The 19,778-nt window shown below is 42.0% G+C and overlaps 1 protein-coding gene across 1 annotated transcript in view; it reads right to left on the bottom strand.

Moving 5' to 3' along the window:
• LOC138579930 (adenosine deaminase-like) overlaps positions 1-19,778 on the bottom strand; it is a 325,526-nt gene that overhangs the window by 170,766 nt on the left and 134,982 nt on the right. Inside the window, exon 7 of the mRNA XM_069650151.1 lies at positions 4,944-5,068. Coding sequence (XP_069506252.1) covers positions 4,944-5,068 — 125 coding nt within the window. The remainder of the gene's footprint in view (positions 1-4,943; positions 5,069-19,778) is intronic.

Genomic DNA, 19,778 nt, shown 5'->3' with positions numbered 1-19,778 from the left:
AAATGTGATTTATGCATGCTATTTGATACCATCCACACCATGCTAACTTTATATCCACATTAACAAGGGGTATACAGTGCTTGACAAAGTGGCTGAGGGAACCCTAGTCCCATAGCAAGGACATACAGAAGAAAAAACAAAATTACGAAGTGGGTATGAGGAAAACATTGCTGTGGACACCTATTTCAAAATGAGTAACTGACATGCCTCAATAAACTGGAGAATTAGTTGAGTTTATTTTTAACTATCCCACTTGACAAATCTCTGACCCTGGTCAGATTACTATCTCTGTTAGCCTGCAATACCTTTCATGCCATAAATGATGCTGCTTTCAAACAGGAAATATTCTTCCAGAAATCTCTATTGAAGACTCTGAACACTTTACAACTGAATATGGAATTTTTAGTTCTCAGTTTGAGCTATTAGGTAGCAGACCCACCTATAACCTGAAACTATTGCATTCAAGTAAAGATGGAGAGAAATGGCATATGAGGAGGGACGTAAAGTTTGAAGGTGATGTTTTGTTATTTGCCCACCCATTTACTGCCGATGGCCAATGCCCAGCTCTATCGCCATTCCCAACCAGTTCCTGCTCCTCCCTGCCCAAAACACCTCCTCATTCAAATTCCTTGAGCTCCCTTTATTCAAGCCTTATCATCAAACATTGCACTCAAAGTGACTGCAAGTGTTTTTTTCAAAGCGGTTTAATGAGAATGAATGACTTCAATGGGGCTGTAAACACCTTCTGGTGCAATACAAATGTTTAAACCAGGCCTGCCTACAGACACTCAGTCTAGAAGCACTACACGTGTATTTCATTAAGGTCCTATTAAAAACAAGCATTAGCAAATCCAACCATTTTGGTTTGTGTACAAGTGTTAGGCATGTGGAATTAGACGCCCTCGTACACACACCATTTTGCATGTGCTCTACCATCAATGGCCATCAATGGCCAGTTAATACCACTACGGCAGTGCCTGACAAGAGCCTTTCCCATGCCTACACAAAAGTCCAAACCGTTGGCATTGCCAGTGTTTGTTTTTGATTTATAAATTGTTAATATTACCATTTAATGAACTTGGTAAAGTAATTAATGGGCTGACATAGAAGCTAAGACGATTATGTAGTTGTTGCATCAGGGAATTGGTAGACTAAATGTGGCCATAGCTTTATCTTTTATATTTGTATGGAGCACATTCAACAGGCTCCAATCCAATTCTTGGAAGGGTTAATGTGTACAACTATTTGGCCACAGTCACACACATTGTAATTAGCATTACTCAGTTTGAATGCTTGGACTTGGTATAAGTTGCTTGTCTTTTATATAGATTTCCCTGCTACAATCATAGGATATGAAATATTGCTAGATACTGTCTGCGATATGAATTATTGTGATTTGTATGCAACCTTGGGGAGTCGAGAGGTAGTGCTCTGAAATGAAGCGTGGCAGAGGTGAAAACCAATACTTTAGCAGGCTACAACATGCATATGATGGGCATGTCCAAATATACAATCTTTTATTTCAGAATGTTTTGCTGTGATTGTGGGTTTCTCATCTAGTGTAGATTAGCTTCACCTATAGTTCTTTTCTATGGCTGCTATGTTGTAGGAACATCATCTGGCTCCATAAGTGCTTTTTTGATTGAATTTGCCAGTCACTATCTTTACTTTTCAAACACACTAACCTGTTGGCTTCACATGGCTGTAAACATATTATGTAGATGTTAATTGCACTAGTTTGCCCTGTGAACAAGTACATGTTAGTGTTCTGGCACACTGCAGACATTTATGGTGTTTGAAAGACTGGTGAATGTAAATAAAAATGAAGAAAATAAGACAAGTAAAGTGTCATAGGTGGAAGATGAACCAAAAATTAATAAGACATGTTGGTGAAGTGGGAACAGTGTGGCAAGAAACTAGCTTCCTAGAGAAAATCAGTCCTTGCAATTGTTTGTGTGTGTTTGATTATAGATCTCTTTCGAGCATGCAGTGCAATGTTGGCATGCAATCACATGACAGCGAGGCTCTACATATTTGGCTAACTTTTTCTTTTCTTTTTTTTTTTTAGTTGGCCTGCCAGTGATGTTCCTTCAAGCTGTTTTCTTCATCTTTTATATACATTTTCTAAGTCCCTATGGAGAGGGGAGAACAGCTACTCCAGTAGATTCCAGGTCCATAATTGGGAAGCAATTAATAGCCAACCTTTATAAAATTTAATTAGTAGGGGTGTGCAACATTATTATTTGATGTAAAGGTTTACTGACAGTACTAAACTTGCAAAGATTGTAAATTGTAAATGCTGTAAACCAAATGTTTAGTCATATTGACAGATTTGAGGTATACACTAGGTTGCAACGGTTTACAAATATTAGTAAATGTAAACCAAATATGATGTGTACACGATGTTTGCAAAGGTTTACAAATATTAGTAAATGTTGTAAACGAAATGTTTACTAATAATGACAAATACAGGTGAACACTAGGTTTGCAAAGGTTTACAAATACTTTTTTTTGGTAAATGAAATGTTCAGTTGTGCAATACGCATTAGGTGTACATTACGTTTGCAAAGTATTCCTGTTTTGTAGACCGTGGGAAACTTAAGGTTTATTAACATCTACTAGTACAGAAACACTTTATTCCAACCTTCCAAGTTATACATCATCACACTCTCCCTCAGCCTTTATGGGGTATTTCCAGTCACACCCCACCTCCCTCTCCCCATTTCCAAGAAACACTGAGAAGAGGAAGATACAGCTAAGAACAATGAGGATTACCCACAGGAAAAGCAGTGGGAAGCAGGACAGGGCCTACTACAACCTACCACTAGGCTGTCCCACTAATAGGGTCAGGCAAGGTCAGGCACTCTATTCCAACTGTGCACACCTGATACCAATTGACTCCTTATACCAGTTTAAAAGGTGTGGTGCAATGAGCGAGCTTGAGATGCCGACTGGACCAGACAAGCCAAGGTGCGGGAAGAGGCAGGAGAGAAGCCTGGAGAGTTGGGAAGGGAGTGACGTGCCGAGATGCTGGCCCTGTGTGTTTGATGGGGCTGCAGCGTGGTCGAGGAGCAGAGTTTCCCGAGAGCCGGAGTGAGGCAGACTTCGTCCTGCTGGCCGAGTCCAGAAAGATGGTTGTCCCCTTGGAACATGTGCCGGTCCCAAATATGTCTGAGGGGCAGGTGGTGAGACCCTGACCTCAACCCAGTGTATTCAGAGGAGACCACCTGCCAGCACTGCGCTACCCGCTGAGTTTTGTAACAGTGAAGAGAGAAACTCGGGAGCGTGCAGGTGACTGGAGCGGGAGTGAAGACGGATGAGATTAATAAGCGGCACAAAGGTAAAGAAAGCCGAAAGCAATAAAGAAAGCTTGCGAGCAGAAAGTAAGAAAGAAATCTTGAAGAAAGATGTGCTTGCAGCGCTGAAGTAAAGAGAGATAAGATGAAACAAAACTTTAAGGAATGTAAGAGAAAAGAGGGTGCAGGTGACCCGACAGACTGGAAAAGTGAAAGAAAAAGTGAGGGAAAGCAAAAAGAGCGTACAAGCAACCCAAGGGTTGAAAAAGGAAAGTGCATGCAGCACGACAAAGTGAAATGAAGATGCAAGGGTGCACAACCAAAGGAACAGATGGTGCTTTGGGCAGGATAAAGACAATAGAAGTGTGCAAGAGGCACAGCAAGATGACAAGTGAGTGCAAGTGTGCACAATGGAAAAGAAGGTGTGCAGGAGGCAGAGTGAAGTGGAAAAGAACAGAGTTAAAGAGGCACCGAAGGGAAAAGGTGCTAGAAGAAAGTTACAGAGAGTAAAGAGAGGGGTTAGCAGTCACAGTGGTCTCAACTGGGAGAAGTAAAGAGCCCATCGTTTTCGAAAGTCTCTGATACTACCCCCATATAAGAACTGTACAGTGAAAGGTACATCCTGACCAGGAGAACTTTATTTGTTTGATGACGAAAAGGGCCTAGGTTTGGGCAAGGGAACCCTTAGAGGCCTAACAAGGATTGCGCAAGAGACATTGTTGAACTTTGTAAAGAGAGGGCTGCACTTGGGGAAGGGAACCCTAAGAGGCCTGACAAGACCTGTGTATTTTTGTTTCTAACCAGAGGAGTCTGAGCATGGGGGAAGGGAATGCCAAGAGACCCAGAGACATTGTGAACTTTGTTGATTTGCTACAGGAGCCCTGCGTGCAAGGTTCCAACGGCTCCCCTTTTGAATTGAACAATCTTGCACTAGCAGAAATAAACCTATTGGTAAGACTACCTGGAACCAGCAGTGGTTTACATTTTCATTTTCTTGAACCACTATTTTTTATTTAAGAAGTCTTCCTATCACATTTTGTCAAAGGGTGAGGGCAAGCATAGGTTTAGACACAGACAGATTTCTGGTTTTGAACTTTCAAACCTCAACGGCCCTTAGAAAGCTTCAGTTGAGGGAACAGCCCATTAAAGTTAGGGCCAGTTAGGTATTACATCAACTCCAGAATGGTATTAAATGAAGGTTTTTGATACTGTTACCTTTGAGTCTGTGTCTCTCTTGATACCATGCCTGTCTCACACTTGTTATTACTAAATATCACAAACCGTTGTCGGAATATTTCAACCAAAATGAATGCCTTTAACCTCTGTAGTGCATAAATACACTGTTATCTGTACTCCAGTGACAATAAATTAAATATTATTTGCTGCTATTAAGTCCTGTTTGCTACTAATGGAGTTTTCTGTAATGAAACATAGCTCGCTTTGCACGCCCCAGCAGTGAAAGTCTATATTGCTGATATTTCAATCATATTCAACTACCCCTAAATGACATGGTGATCAGCGACAGGTTACAGGGTGCCACCACTTCCTCATACTAAATTCATAATTGGGGGGTCCCTGACCAACATATCAAACTGATGAGAACACACAACAGAAATGTGTTTCTTCGGTAAGAAGACATATGCAAACCTCATAGGCTTTCCGATGTCCCGGATAGGCGTCGCCATTCAGTGACTCATCTCCAGCAAGATCAATTGCAACAACTGTGTCATTCCGATATTTCTTAGCAAGCTCCACAATCTCTGGTGACCAATCTGTCAACACAATAGATAAGAAATTGAATTGATAGCAGATATCTTGAAATACATTGATTTCAATTGAGTGGTGTATTTCAAAATAAAACAGGCTGCAAACCTAAAGCATTCCTAAAAGGATCATACCTTTATTGGGTTAACAGATATTTCCTGTCTCTTTTCTAAGGTTCTTTGTTTTCTTTTTCACAGAACAATGACATACAAGTGCATTACAAGTACAACTCACACATAACCCGTACAAGTCATCAACCCATTAGCGTAGAACATGACAATAAATAATTATATATCAAGGCATGGAAGAGCCTTCTGTCGCTAGAAATAATAAATAACCACCTGAACAAATATGTTTTGGGTGTGGTTGGCAGAAAATAAACATTGTTTTCTTTTCGACAATTCAAATATACAGGTCAAGGTACTATCAATTATAATTCAATGTTGTTGCTTTGTCTCTTGCAGACATGTGACTCGTTCCATTGTGTTGAGTGCAGGCTCTCCCCCATTATCCAGCTTTCCACCTTGAGTATTTTGAAGGATGTCCTAGTTCTCAATGTTTTCCCTCTACTTTACCATAATCTATCATGTCTTTTAAAGGCACAGGCAAGATATGTAATTGAACAGAACAAATAATTAGCCAGATTTCTGCTCTGTCCTCAAAAGCAACTTGACTATCTGAAAAAAACAGACCTCCAACCCCCACACCTTTTACACTTAAAAAGCATATGCAGGTATATCTCAGTGCACCTCCGAAGCAATCCAACACACCTGTGATAAAGTAATCCTGTGCATTCGAAGGAGGCAGTGGAGGAGGCTCCAGCACTGCTGGAAGTATATGTTCTACTGCATTATTCTTTCATTCAGATTAATGTTCATTTTAAGAATATTCTGTACACATAGTAGGCTAAGCACTTTACTCTGATCAGTCCTGCTCTTGTCGAAAGCTGACATTTTAAATGGCTTCACAGTAAGATTTTCCCCCAGGCAAGTTATTATTAAGACGATTAAAGAGGCAAACCATCTGGGTTCCCATGTGAATGTTCAGGTCAAACGCTCAGAGCAGATCTCAAACGCAGATACTTCTACAGTTCACCCAGTTCCAGTGATTGAAAAATGACATCCCCCCCATTCACCGTGAGCACATCAGGGTGCAATACACTACACCATTTTCCTCCTATTTAGAAGCCTGGTCTTATTCTTCGTGCATGAACATCCCAAAGGATACAGGACATCACTGGGCCTGCAAGCAATTGATAACATATAGTCTTGTTTGCCGCTCTGATACTTTCTCAACGCCCTACACGGGCCATGCAATTTCTCGACCCCAGGACCACTTCTATGGGAATTCTATCATGAGCCACCCTTATAGTCTGTATCATGTTCACTGAGGTGTGTGAGGATGCCGAACAAGCTGACTAGCTTACGAATCATTGCAGTGGATGATCCGAATGCAAAAATGATTTGGGTTTGGGATTCTGGATAGTTTGATTTTTCACATTAGGAGATGAGGAATATAGTATCACGTATCACTACTTCACAGTTAGATCAATGCAGAACATAGGGAGTAATTGAGACTACTCTTACAGAATAGCAGGAGAGTAGTTAATGGAAGGCCTGGGACAGATTGGGTGGCCGCTCCAACCTATGTAAGTGGAACATGAATTCTGTGCCTTGATTATTTTGTTTGCCGAATGTTGTATTGGCCAAGGGTAATAGATCTAAAGTCAGCTGAAAAAGTAGAAAGTGAAGATAAATGCAAAAGTTTAAGTACGAAGAACTGCAAACTCCTTTACCCTCTTTAGCACACACCCACTACCTTAATTAATTCTGCGGAAGGATTATGAGAAGGAATTTGCCCACCAGACTCATGGAAATGGCTGGATAGCTATGATATTTTATGACAAGGTATACATGGACTTTCTAGAGTCCTGGAGATGGTTGAGCAGTCCCTGGATCATGCCTTGAACACGGCTAAATATGCTCAGGTGGGAGAGGCAGGTTTTTCCAGAATTCATTGATATTTGTTCAGTATTCAACAGTCAATCATTCAATTCTTGGGACAGTGTGGGTGTGGATCGCTCACTGCTTAATCTATTATTGCAGCTTGCTAAGGATGTTAAAGCATCTGGCCAGCTTGGTCTCAACTGCGAGTTGAGACATTGCATCCATGTGAGGCGTCCATCAGGGTTGTGTGATGGCCCCACTCCTGTTTGGTGTGTACAGCAATGAGCTTGAGATGGCATTGACTGAAACCACTCGAGATGTTGGAGAAACGGTCAGTGATGCCTCTTTGCAAAGAGGATGCACCTGCCCCTGGAACTCTAAAGCACAGGAAGAAAGCTCATTGACCATATTTGGCTCGAAAGGTAAGTGTTATGTGAATGGGAAGGTATTGTAATTTGTCCATAATATATAAGGAGGAAACCCTTCAGAAAAAACAATTACTCCCTAGGGTAATAAAAGAAAACTCTACCTTCAAGAAGGGATAATAAAGACAATATACAATAGCACAAGGTAGAGAAAAAAAGTAATCAGCAGTAACCTGGTCTTATCCTCCTACCAGGGATTAAATCTACTGGTTCACTTACTAAGGTTGTTTTTGACCAGAATTTCTCCTGTATATACTACACTAGCGTGTAAACAGGAGTCTCACACCTAGTCGATTTCTGAATGACTAGTGATAATTGTTACAATCTGTGTGTAAGCATTTAGCTTGATGTCACTTGCACTTTATTTTTTTACTACATTTTAACATCTGTATGTTTTTTATGATGATGTTTTTTAATAATGATGAATAAAATTTGTATTTTGTGATAAGACCAGGTTACTGCTGATTACTTTTTTTTCTCTACCTTGTGCTATTGTATATTATTGTAATTTGTCCGCCATTTTGGCTATTTAGGGGTTCATTTTTCAGGAGTGGTAAGGTGGAACCAACAGGTCATTCGATTTACCAACCAGATGAACCAATCACATTGAAGTATTCTCAGTTTCTCTGCAAAGTTTGGAGTTCATTCGATTCTTTATAAAGAGAAATCAGTTCCAGCTGCAAATTTTGCACGTGATCTTGTGTGTTCGTGACAACACCGTGTCCATCTCTAAAATTGAAAATGTATGTCCGTGCTCAATATTGGACATTAGTCAGGATACAGGCATTCTATTTGTGCATCCAGAGCTGCAGACTACACCCATTAGCATCCTCGCTAAGATAAAATCATTGCTAGAGTCCTTTAGAAAAATATCATCATTGAAAGTTTGCAGTCCCATGCTTTATTTAACTAACAAAGGTTTTCCAGTTTAATGCATTTGTTAACGCCAATTATGAGCGCTAAGGATGCAAGAAACACTGTGTATGGCTGATTCATGGAATTTGTGCACCGAAAAACGTGGATTTGTGCGCCATTCTGTCTGCAAATCTCTGTTTAACAAATGGGGATTTGCGGCCAGAATGGCGCACAAATCCCCGTTTTTCAGAGCACAAATTCCATGAATCAGATCTATTTACTTAGTAAGCTTGAGGGAATCCGACAAATCTACTGTTGGTTAGTTCTGACCTTGTAAATCAATCCATTAGCAAGCTGAAATAGTATTTGTTTCCGACGCACGGATCCGTGATTCGAACCTATGGTGTTCTGTGCAGTCTTGCTTCCACCGGATCCGTGATTCGAACCTATGGTGTTCTGTGCAGTCTTGCTTCCACCGGATCCGTGATGGTGTTCTGTGCAGTCTTGCTTCCACCGGATCCGTGATTCGAACCTATGGTGTTCTGTGCAGTCTTGCTTCTACCGGATCCGTGATTCGAACCTATGGTGTTCTGTGCAGTCTTGCTTCCACCGGATCCGTGATTCGAACCTATGTTGTTCTGTGCAGTCTTGCTTCCACCGGATCCGTGATTCGAACCTATGGTGTTCTGTGCAGTCTTGCTTCCACCGGATCCGTGATTCGAACCTATGGTGTTCTGTGCAGTCTTGCTTCCACCGGATCCGTGATTCGAACCTATGTTGTTCTGTGCAGTCTTGCTTCCACCGGATCCGTGATTCAAACCTATGTTGTTCTGTGCAGCCTTGCTTCCACCAGATCTGTGATTCGAACCTATATTCTGTGCAGCCTTGCTTCCACTACCATTGCGTTGGCACTGTGCTATCATATGAAGTGTGCAAACTTCCAGCCCATCACCGTGTTAAATGCTGAGGTTAAATGACTGCCTTACATGTATGCTCCATGACTGCCCAAAGTCCTTCCTAAGTTGATTCACAAAAACTAGATGGGATGTGTGAATGGTTGCAGTAGCTATGATAACCTGCGAGAACTGGTAGATGTTATTCTTTTCATAGAAACTCGTTGCAGGCATGTGCGGGGCGTTAAATATAGAGGCAGAGATATCTTTTGATGGGGTTAGCCTGGTTTATCACGCACAGGTGCTATATATAATGAATCGTGGGCCAAAAGGTTTGCAGCTTTTGCACTATATAGCAAAGCTAAAGCTCAGGTAATTGTTAGCGGGGCAACATCTGCTCAGTTTGATATCAGGAAAGGTACACAGCAGGACAGGGCATAACCTCACCTTTTTGTTGATTATGTTATCAAACCCTTGGCCATTCTAATCAGGAAAGACTCAGAAGTTAAATGAATTGACTTTGGTGCTTGCCACTCGAAGGTCGTCCTCTAAGTGGATGATCTTCAAAGGTTGGTATTTGCTTCTGAGCGATCCAATGAGCGTTAGATTGAGTTCTTAGAAAGATTTGGAAGTGTATCTGGTTTTAAGGTGAATACTTTGAAAACTAAAATCTTTCCCATATCACCACCTTGCCATAAGAATCTATTTACAGTGGCTCACAGGTTATCATAGCTATTGCAACCATTCACACATCCCATATAGTTTTTGTGAAGCAATTTAGGAAGGACCTTGGGCAGTCATCGAGCATACATTTTAGGCAGTAATTTAACCTCAGCATTTAACAGCGAGATGGGCTGGAAGTTTGCACACTTCATATGGGTTTTCCCCAGTTTGAAGCGCACATGGCTTTTAACGGCCCCCAGCCTGAGCCCAGGTAGGCCATAGTGAAGCAATCGGACCATCCAGCCTACTGCACCTCATCGTTGGCCAAACACTATCTGATCACTCTTCCCCTACCACAAACACTGTGCATAGGCTGTCCCTGAAACATTGTTTACCTCCATGTTGCTAACAAGCCCCAGACACTTGTTTGCGAGATGTCCATCCTCACCATTTGACATTCGGTTAGTATCTGAAGGCAAGAGTCTGAATATCAGGAGTTCGCCAGACAGAAGCACTGTACATCTATGTAATGATGACATTATCTACATGATGTAGGTATGATAGATATGCAGTGAGGGCCAGGAAGAGACAGGTGGAAGTCATCTCACAGACCATGCTCGAAGCAGTGAAGGCTGAGAGCCCTGGATGTGACATGAGTATTACTGAAGTATAAAAGACTCACTCAGGCACAGACATGGGGTTGGGTTTCAGTTCCTCTGGTGTTTTGTTGGTGGAGGAGCTCCAGTGATCCAGAAGTAGAGCCTCATTACAAGTTTGGTGGTATGTGTTTGGCAAATTCACCCAGATACCACCAAACTGTATTGCAATTACTGCTACTTTGTCTGGTGTTATTACCCATTTATTTTGAGTCCTTTGAACTCAATAGGGCATTTTTGGCAGAAAATGGGCGAAGAGTCACCAGATTTACCTCCAGCTCATATATATGGAAATACCACCAGATTTAACCCGCACTAGCCAACTCGTAATGAGGCCCACAATGTAAGGGAAAAACTGCACTAAATTCCTGACAGGGGACCTCTTGTTTTGGGTGCAACCAAAGGCACAGCCTCTGCTAGTGAGTGAAGGACTCCACTCCATGCAGGATCCAATCTGATGGCAGGGCTCCAAGGGGCTTCTGAATGTCTCCTGAGAGATAGACTGGAAACCACCAAGGAGTTTAGAAGCCACTAAGAAGCCATTAGGAGGAATGAGGCTCCAGAGGTCCTATAATTATGAATACAGTCTTGACTGACAATAACAAACTGAGTTATCAGCCCCTAAAATATATTAAATAAGAAAAAGAAAATAAGTCCCATAGCCCTAGACAAAGGTATCACAACTCTCTTAAAAAGTTGCACACGCAAACAGAGCTGCCTGACCCAAAATAAGGGTCAGTTGATCCTCCAATCACCCTCCCAATTAAAAGTAGAACCTATTTTCCTCAGCCTTATGTGCGGGGCTTGCTAAACCCATCTCCTAAGGAGGTCTCAATCCAAGTATTCCCTAACTGTTCTCTCACGTGGTCAGACTCCCTCTTAGAGGTCTAAACGACCCTCAAAGCAATTGCAGAAAAAAACAATCTCCTGAAAGAAATCAAAATCCCTTCAGACATCGTGTGCCATGTACTGCCATTTAAGGGGCCGGACAAAGTGCCTGTAATGGCAACTATGCCACTAGCACTGCTGCCTTGTTTAATATATATATATAGCAATACAATGGAATAATGGGAGAGGGAAATTGGAAATAAATTATGTACATGAGTTCTTTAACAGGGCACAACTTTGTTTTGTCTATATATTGCCTATACCGCAGGTGGCTTGCATTTAGATCAAGTCACTACATCAACATTCCCAAAATACTCCCCATCTCACCTCAAAACTCAACCCTTGACCTCAGCAGACTGGAATGTTGTTCCACCTCCTCAGGGGAAATTCCCTCTTTCCTCCTCCACCCCTCTTGGCAAGGAAGGTACTCAACGTTGCTACCTGCAGGCTGTTTGACTTTTCCTGATCTAAACCCACCTCTGCTCTCTGCCTCTGAGTGGGATGGCTTGTCAAGCGCCATTTCTATGAATTGTCCATTGTACCTTGCCCTCGTCTACTCTGCTTCATCGCTCAAAGGTCAGTGGTTTAAACATTCTACAAGAACCTTGAGCAACTGTGTAAGGAGAATAACATTTCTTTCATGTAGAAACGTCCCAGCATGTCTTGGAGTTTATTGTGGAGGAGCTTGGCTCAGCCTTCCCTTTGCTCTGCCAGCTAAATGAGCCGATGCTGGCTTTGCAAGTTGCCATGCTCGCTGGACATGACATGGATCCTGAGATTTAGGAAAACAGCCTCCTGCTGGAATGGGCCTTTTTTGTAAATGTAAAGCTATAATGGTGGGAGATTGTGGTCATTTCAAGCATATTCATATTGGACCAAGGTTAGAAATCCCACCAAAAAGATAATTGACTTGATTTTAGTTATTTATAAGGGGCATATTTGGAAGCGTGGCCAAATGAACTGCATGTGGCCATAGATGGTTAACTGCTAGTGACATAAAAGTGCACGAGGGGAGAGGGGGTTAATCAGAGGTGTGCGTTTAGGGACTCTCTGAATGAGAGCAGGGATGGGATGCTTTTCAATTGCACCAGCCGGGTATTCCATAGGCGGGGAACCAGAACAGAGAACTGTCTAGGCCCCTCTAAATCTACATATCAATATGGCGATAGTTAGCAGCAGAAGATTTCTACAGTACATATACCTTGAAGGCCAATAAGGTGCAATATTGGCAGTGTGATAAGGAGGGCCAACACCATGAACACACATCAGCTTGAACTGGATTCTCTGCTGGACTAGTAGCCAATGGAGAGAATCTGTAGAAAGAGATCGAGGTAGATTTAGGGAGTTTGAAGATTGGCTGAACTAAATCGTTCTCTAATGAGAGTAAACGAAAGAGTTGATATCAGGGTTCCCTACCAGTCTCAGAATAGTCAAGTTTGGAATTGACTGAAGGATTGATCGACTTTTGAAATAAAAGCGAGAACTTGACAAAGAAGGCTTAGCCTAAAAAACAGATTTGAAAGTGTCACTCGCTTGCTGATCACAGCTCCAATCCGATTGCAGATAAAGCCAATGTATTTTACCTTTTTGGCAAGCATGGAAATTCCCAACAAGCAATTTAGGGAGTGGGGGTCATTAATAAGGTGCTTTTGGCCTAAAAGTACAACCTATATTTTAGAGGTGTTAAGCTGGAGCCTATTGTTGGCCATCCAGTTCCTACTATGCATTCAAATAAGAAGAGACACCAGAGCAATTCGATAAAATCTTGAGATTCTGAAATGTATCTGTGTATCATCTGCATATGAAGTGTTCAAATTTGAAAAAATGGACATCAAATGTTTTACATATATTGATCAAAAAGGTGAGAGAGAGAGGATAGGGGCTACTTGCTTCAATCCTTATTTGCCCATTACCTAGCTAAAACTTATTTTTTGCCTTGTCAAAAGTCCTTGCTGGAGTGTTTGTCTCCTGATTGACATCAAGACAAGTGGGATGTATCAGGTTTGCTATTGGAGATGTGTTGTCCGCCTTATGTCTTGGACGCATCGTGTCTGGAATTCCTGAAGAACAGTGCATGGCAGCTGCCCCAGCTTGTAGACTCGAGAGGGAAGGACACATTCCCAGCTTAGTCTTGAGAGATCTTAGAAGAGGCCTGCACAATATGCTTCAAGAGCCTGAATTTGTTGCATCACGTAATTCCCCCTTGAACTCTGGAGGAGCTCACACTTGGCACGTACCATGCTGCTTTTACGACAAGTACTGAGTAGGACATTTACACTTGATGTTATTGTCCAAGAAGACTCTACAGACCTTCTATTAAACTGTTGTTGCATCCAATCATCTTCCAGCTCTAGCTCGAACCATGATTTGCTTTGAAAGTCTTTTTTGTTTTCTGTACTTTCCTGGGACCCTTTGGCCAACCCCATTTGAAAGCCTGAATTGAACATATCTCGGACAGCCACCATTCAATTGAGCAGTGATTTGAAAGACCTTCACCAAAGAGAACCAACTGGGAAGACTGACCAGATACCATTAACTCCCTCTTTGACAATTACTAACACCTTATTTGGTCTGGAACTGTTTCAAAACTTTAAGCCCTCTTGAAGTTGACAAGCCAAAGTGATACAGTTTAACCCACGTTGGATACTGTCTTTGATCTGTTCCTGTTAGAGAGAAATTGAGGTCCAGAATGTTTCTATGCCAAAGCATAACATCTCCCAGAGTCCTCCCTTTCCCATAGTCCAGCACTTACACCGCCTGCCCATACCCTTGGTTTAGATCCCACTAAAAAGACCCATTAGAAAATAATTGTAAGCTTAGTGTGGGACTCTAAGGCAGCTCAGATCATCAACCAATATTTCTGCAATGGAAAAACTAACAATCAATAGAACAGGCTTTATCCAATCCAATTGCAGCAAACCTTCTCTGTCTCAGATGTGCCATGGCAATATAATGTGAGGCATTCATTCAAACAATGAGAAGTCAACCATGTTCTAACTAAAACTGGAAGCCCAGAGGGGGCCATGGGGCCGCCTAGCCAACCAGAGAGCTCAGAATGCAGGCTTTAACTCATGGTAAAACTCACATTCTGAGCCCCATGAGCAGTGGGGGGCCACCATGTTCCCTACTGGCAACAATTAAATGAGTGATTGTACTCTTCCCCTGTCCGTTTGCCACATTCTACCTCCACCGCGCACTTCCCAACTTCACCTCAGCCCCAGTTAGCTACAGCTGCCTCGTCAACATTTGAACCATCAGCGTACTGGCGCTTCTCTGCCACAGCAATGGCATCATGGAAAAAGAGAGAAGGAACTACGTGCAGTTCCATTCTCCCTTGACTATGGCAGCCATCTTGTTTTGTATTTTTTTTAAGTTGAGAAATGGCAACCATTTCCCAATAAAAACAAAAAAAACTATTAGTACAACAGTAAGCATCCTGGGATTCTAATAGCATTAAAAGCCGCCGGGCAACGGCTTTACCGGGCCAGGTAATACCCTGGGGCTCATGTTAAGGCCTGGTAAGGTCCCTGCCCATCAGGGTTTATTGGTTAGCCCATGCTAGTCTATTCAACGACCTAGGGCCTGTTTCATGGATTTTTTTGCACAGTTCAAAGTGACTTCGCACTGCTGAAAAGTGACTTTGCACTGCCAACATAAACCCTGATTCGTGGAAATGTGCAAAGCGTATATTTGCAGTGCAAAGTCCGTGCAAAGTCATTTCGTACTTTTGAACCGTGCAAAGAATTCCATAAATCGGGCCCCTAATATCTACAGTAGGTGGATCACTGTATGGTTTATCCTCTTCCAGAAGTGATCACCAGCAGTTGCAGAACTAGAAGCACATGTTAGCTAAAGCAAGTGCCATAACTCAAGGCGCTTCTCATTGTGATGCAGATTGCAAACCTATTGACATATGTTTAAGGAATGCACAGTATGCCCAACTCGCAAATGAGAGGAAAACAAGGATAAGCAGCGATGCGCTAAAAGCAGGGTGGGAATGCAGGGGAGCAGGGTGGAAGTGAAAGGGAACAGGGTAGGAGTGTAGAGGAGCAGAGTGGGAGTGTTGGGGAGGAGAGTGGGAGTGATGGGAAGGAGGGTGGGAGTGTAGGGGATCAGAGTGGGAGTGTAGGGGATCAGAGTGGGAGTGTAGGGGAGGAGAGTGGGAGTGTTGGGGAGGAGGGTGGGAGTGTAGGGGATCAGAGTGGGAGTGTAGGGGATCAGAGTGGGAGTGTAGGGGAGCAGAGTGGGAGTGTAGGGGAGGAGGGTGGGAGTGTAGGGGATCAGAGTGGGAGTGTAGGGGAGCAGGGTGGGAGTGTAGGGGGGCAGATCTAAACACTTTCAGCTGTAACATGACATGGACACTGTTAATCATGCCAGGTGCTTTAAACAAGAAATATGGACTGCATGATTGACATGGCTAAAATAGTTTTATAAAGAGCGGATGTGTGCACCTGTGAATGGTGGGAAATTTGTTCACGGTTTATGACATGGAGTTATCTGATTTTTGGCCGGTTTCCAGACCGTGTTTATGACACATTTCTGTCTCATAAACACGGAACCCCAAAGGGGGGGAAAAACGGGTTTGCTACCCAACCAAACCAAACAACAAGAAGCATTTAGAACAATAACAAACTGGTGGGACGGGTAACGTCCTTCCTTTATCTGGGCCCTTTTTCAGGTAAACCAGTGGTCAGCAAAACCACATCTTGAAGCAGAAAACGTTTCTGACTCAAAGCAATGGATGGACTATAAAATGAGCTCATTATTATTGAATCACTCACTAAATATAATCTCAGAGTGTAATTTGCTCAGTGTTTTGGTTGCGACATCTGCAGCTACTCTGCTTTCATTATGCTGCAGATGGAATACAGTCAGTTTCCAAGGTCTGTGCTGGGTGTGGCAATGTCCATGTGTTATAGGAGGGATTTGAATTTAAATATTTGTGCAACTGAATTACACCACAGCCCCTGCCCTTTTGGGGCTCTATTCGGCGTAATGAGAAAGCACCCCTTTCAAAGAGGTCATTGCAGATTACAGTCGGCTTGGTGCTGCTTTGAAAATTCCTTGACAAAGCTACACATAGGGGACGTTGTGCTAGCTGGGTTTGTCCAGCTGGTTTGACGAGCCGACCCTTGCACTTTGCAACTAAAAGTCAGCACTAAGCGGCATGTGTTATGCTCAGGCTATGGAAATCAGAAAGGTATGCATTACAGAAAATATCCGTCGGTGCATATCATCCAATGACAACAGACTGGACTGTGATTCATAGCTTTATAAAAATTCAAAGCCATTCGATCAGGTCGCTAGATATTTAAAAATAAGTCCACCTTATCATGTTATCATTAGCTGCGTTCAAATATAAATGATTAAAGAACTCAGACGATCAACCAGTCTGTAGGTGGAGGTGAGAATGTTTCTTTACAGGCGATAATGAATTTTATTATTTGTGTAGCCTTTACAATCAATAGAGGAAACATATTTAATTGCTGTTTTGAAGATCCCGAGTTACAGGGGATGCACACCCTCTTGCATGGTCCCCCTGCTGGAATGAATAGTATATTTTGGACTGCAACGAAATATGCCCAAATCATTGTATATAATATAAAAAAAATAAAACATTACATATGTGTAACCCGTCTCTATATATATTGTTGTGTATCAATATGATTTTATATAGGGTTGCATTTTGATGGAGTATGCATTACCATCCAAAATAAAAGGAATGCATTGAATTTTGTGATTGATGATTTTTTAATTGGCAAGAAATAGAACCTCAACGCCCTTACCAATACAGCCAGCTAATCCTCTTATAAATGTGTTCTTTATTGCTGGCCATTCGGTTATATATATTTTCTCTTCAGCACTCAGCATCATAGTCAAAGCAGAATTATGAATATACAGATGGTCTCGCCTGCAGACTATTTTTGTCCACCCTCTGAAACACATTCCCCTGTAGATTTCTAAACAAGATATTCCTTGTAAGCCTGTAAACCTTTGCCTGGAGGATTTCTGGCAGGCTCAATGGAAGCTTTTAATCCCCCTCATTTGCACTGTTTTGTGATCGAGTGGGTAACCCTAACTGAGGAGAATTGAAAGAAAGAATCTACAAAGTGTTTCTAATTGAACCACCGCAGGTCAACAGTGTTAACATTTACCTTGGCTCCAATTTGCAAACTCTCACTGGACTGGAAGTTCTTTTTTTATCAATGAATAGGATCTTCTTATTTCGGCTGCAATAAGGACATCCATTGTATACTCTGACTCGTACCGTTGTATTTTATCCACAATCACAAAGTTCAGTAAAATAAAATTCAGCGTGGCAAATACACATCTTTTTTAAACAAAAAATCTATTCAAAAGCAAGAAATGAAAGCAAGAAGTCCAAATAACATAGGACGTTTGCTGTTTAAAAATGAGTATGTAGTGAAGGTAGGGATTGTGAATGGTGTCCGACATGAAGCAACCTCAGCAAAAACATCAGCAGAAAACATTGTGTTATCCATTGATTGACATGTATGTTTAGATGAGCATGTGCGAAACGGTGGAAAGGGCACATTTGATGCCACTTATGCAGGTATGTGCACTTAACACCAATTCTGTGTCTGTGTCCACATAATTTAGGTAATCCTCAATAATCTCTTCCTTTATATGTAGTCACTATTCATCATCTTCAAGAAAGGACTGCACAGATTCTGATGTACTATTGAGAACATATATTTCACAACTACAGTCATTGGCAGGTCAGCATCCCAGCCCCAGCCCTCCTGCTCTCTTGGCCTCTTCCTTTCTGCTTCACACTCTAGAATTCCCCAGAAATCCCCAGAGAATCCTGAATGCGAAGATTCTGATTGGAGCAGAAGACAACATATCCTCCTGCTTTCACTTTTACAACCGAAGATAATCATCCCCTCGCGTTTGCCACTCTGCTCAGATTCCATCACCTTCCCTCATCGGTTAATACTCTGGTTTCTCTCACCTTAACCACCTTGACAGGCCTACTGAAACGAGAACATGGCTTTTGAACACTGCAAGGCAAAATGATCTTAAATACATCACCTTCCATAACTCCGACATATCCTACTGATATCATAGTTCCTCCTCATATGCTTCTTTTTTTCACCTAATCTGCTTAGGTCCTCTGCAACATACATGTCAGTCACTACCTTGTTCAACAATTCCTCCAACCATACAGGAAACATGAAATCTCTACCTTGTCACCCTCTCATCACTTCAAATGGTGACTTCTCTGTACTAGGATGCTTCCTCACTCTGTTAGCACGCAACATCTTGCTCAGCACATCATCAAAACATAACCTTGACTCCCAACTCAACTGTTTCAACCACCCTAATAAATCTTTCCACTAAGTCGTTGGCTTGGGGATGATATAAAGGTGTTGTATTTTGTTTGATTCCTCTCTCATTCATAAAGTTTAACTTTTTTTTTTTACATTGTGTCCCATTATCAGTGACATTTTCTTTTGGTATTCACTCTCTTCAAAGAATACCTGAAAGAAAGATAATGACAGTTTCTTTGGTCACTACTTTGACAAACTTTACCTCTAGCCAATGATTATAGTAAACAACTAAAACCAACACATTTATCTTTTCAGCTCTAAGCCCATAAAATGGTCCAATAATGTCCATGGCCACCCTGGCCTAAGGTTCTGTCTGAAGCTTAGGTGTTCCCAATGGTGGTGTCCTCGTAATTAAAATCGTATCACTCTCATTACACTGAGTGCACTCTCTGACAAACCTATACTCATCTCTACCCACCTCTGGCCACCAAAAATGCTCCCTCGCAAGTGATTTGGTGCTGGTAATCCCAGAATGCCCTATTTGTGCATTGGCAATAATGTCCCTCCTTACACTCTCAGGAGGAACTACTCTTTTGTCTCTTCTCAATGTATCACCTTCCGTAGACAGTTCCTCACATGTCATTCCAAATGGTTTGACATCAGACCTCGTATTTTTGCTCAATGGCCAGCCTTCAACCACATAGCTACACACTTCCTGTAGTAGATCATCATTTGGTTGTGCTCTCATCTATACATCCTTTCTTATCACACTTCCTGTTAAGACACATATATTTGCTATGGGCATACCAAAATCCATCACACTCTTTGATTTTCTACACCCACTATTTGCAACCTTGATAAGCAATCTGCAACTTTGTTGTGTTGCGCCCTCTCTATACTCAATACTGTAATTATACTCAAACAATCGTGAAGCTAGCATGAATAGCCCTGGAGATGCCTTCTCAGCTCCACCTCCTTTTAATATTTTCAGTAGAGGATTGTGATGAGTACTCAAAACGAAAGGTGCTCCCCTGCGATAGGGTCCTGGATGCAAAATGTATTGTCACTTTACGCCCTCTTTCATCCTTTTGTGTAAG

This window comes from Ambystoma mexicanum, chromosome 3p (assembly GCF_040938575.1).
Source record: "Ambystoma mexicanum isolate Mex_15411 chromosome 3p, UKY_AmexF1_1, whole genome shotgun sequence".
Lineage (NCBI taxonomy): Eukaryota > Metazoa > Chordata > Amphibia > Caudata > Ambystomatidae > Ambystoma > Ambystoma mexicanum.
This window is presented reverse-complemented; position numbering and strand designations above follow the sequence as displayed.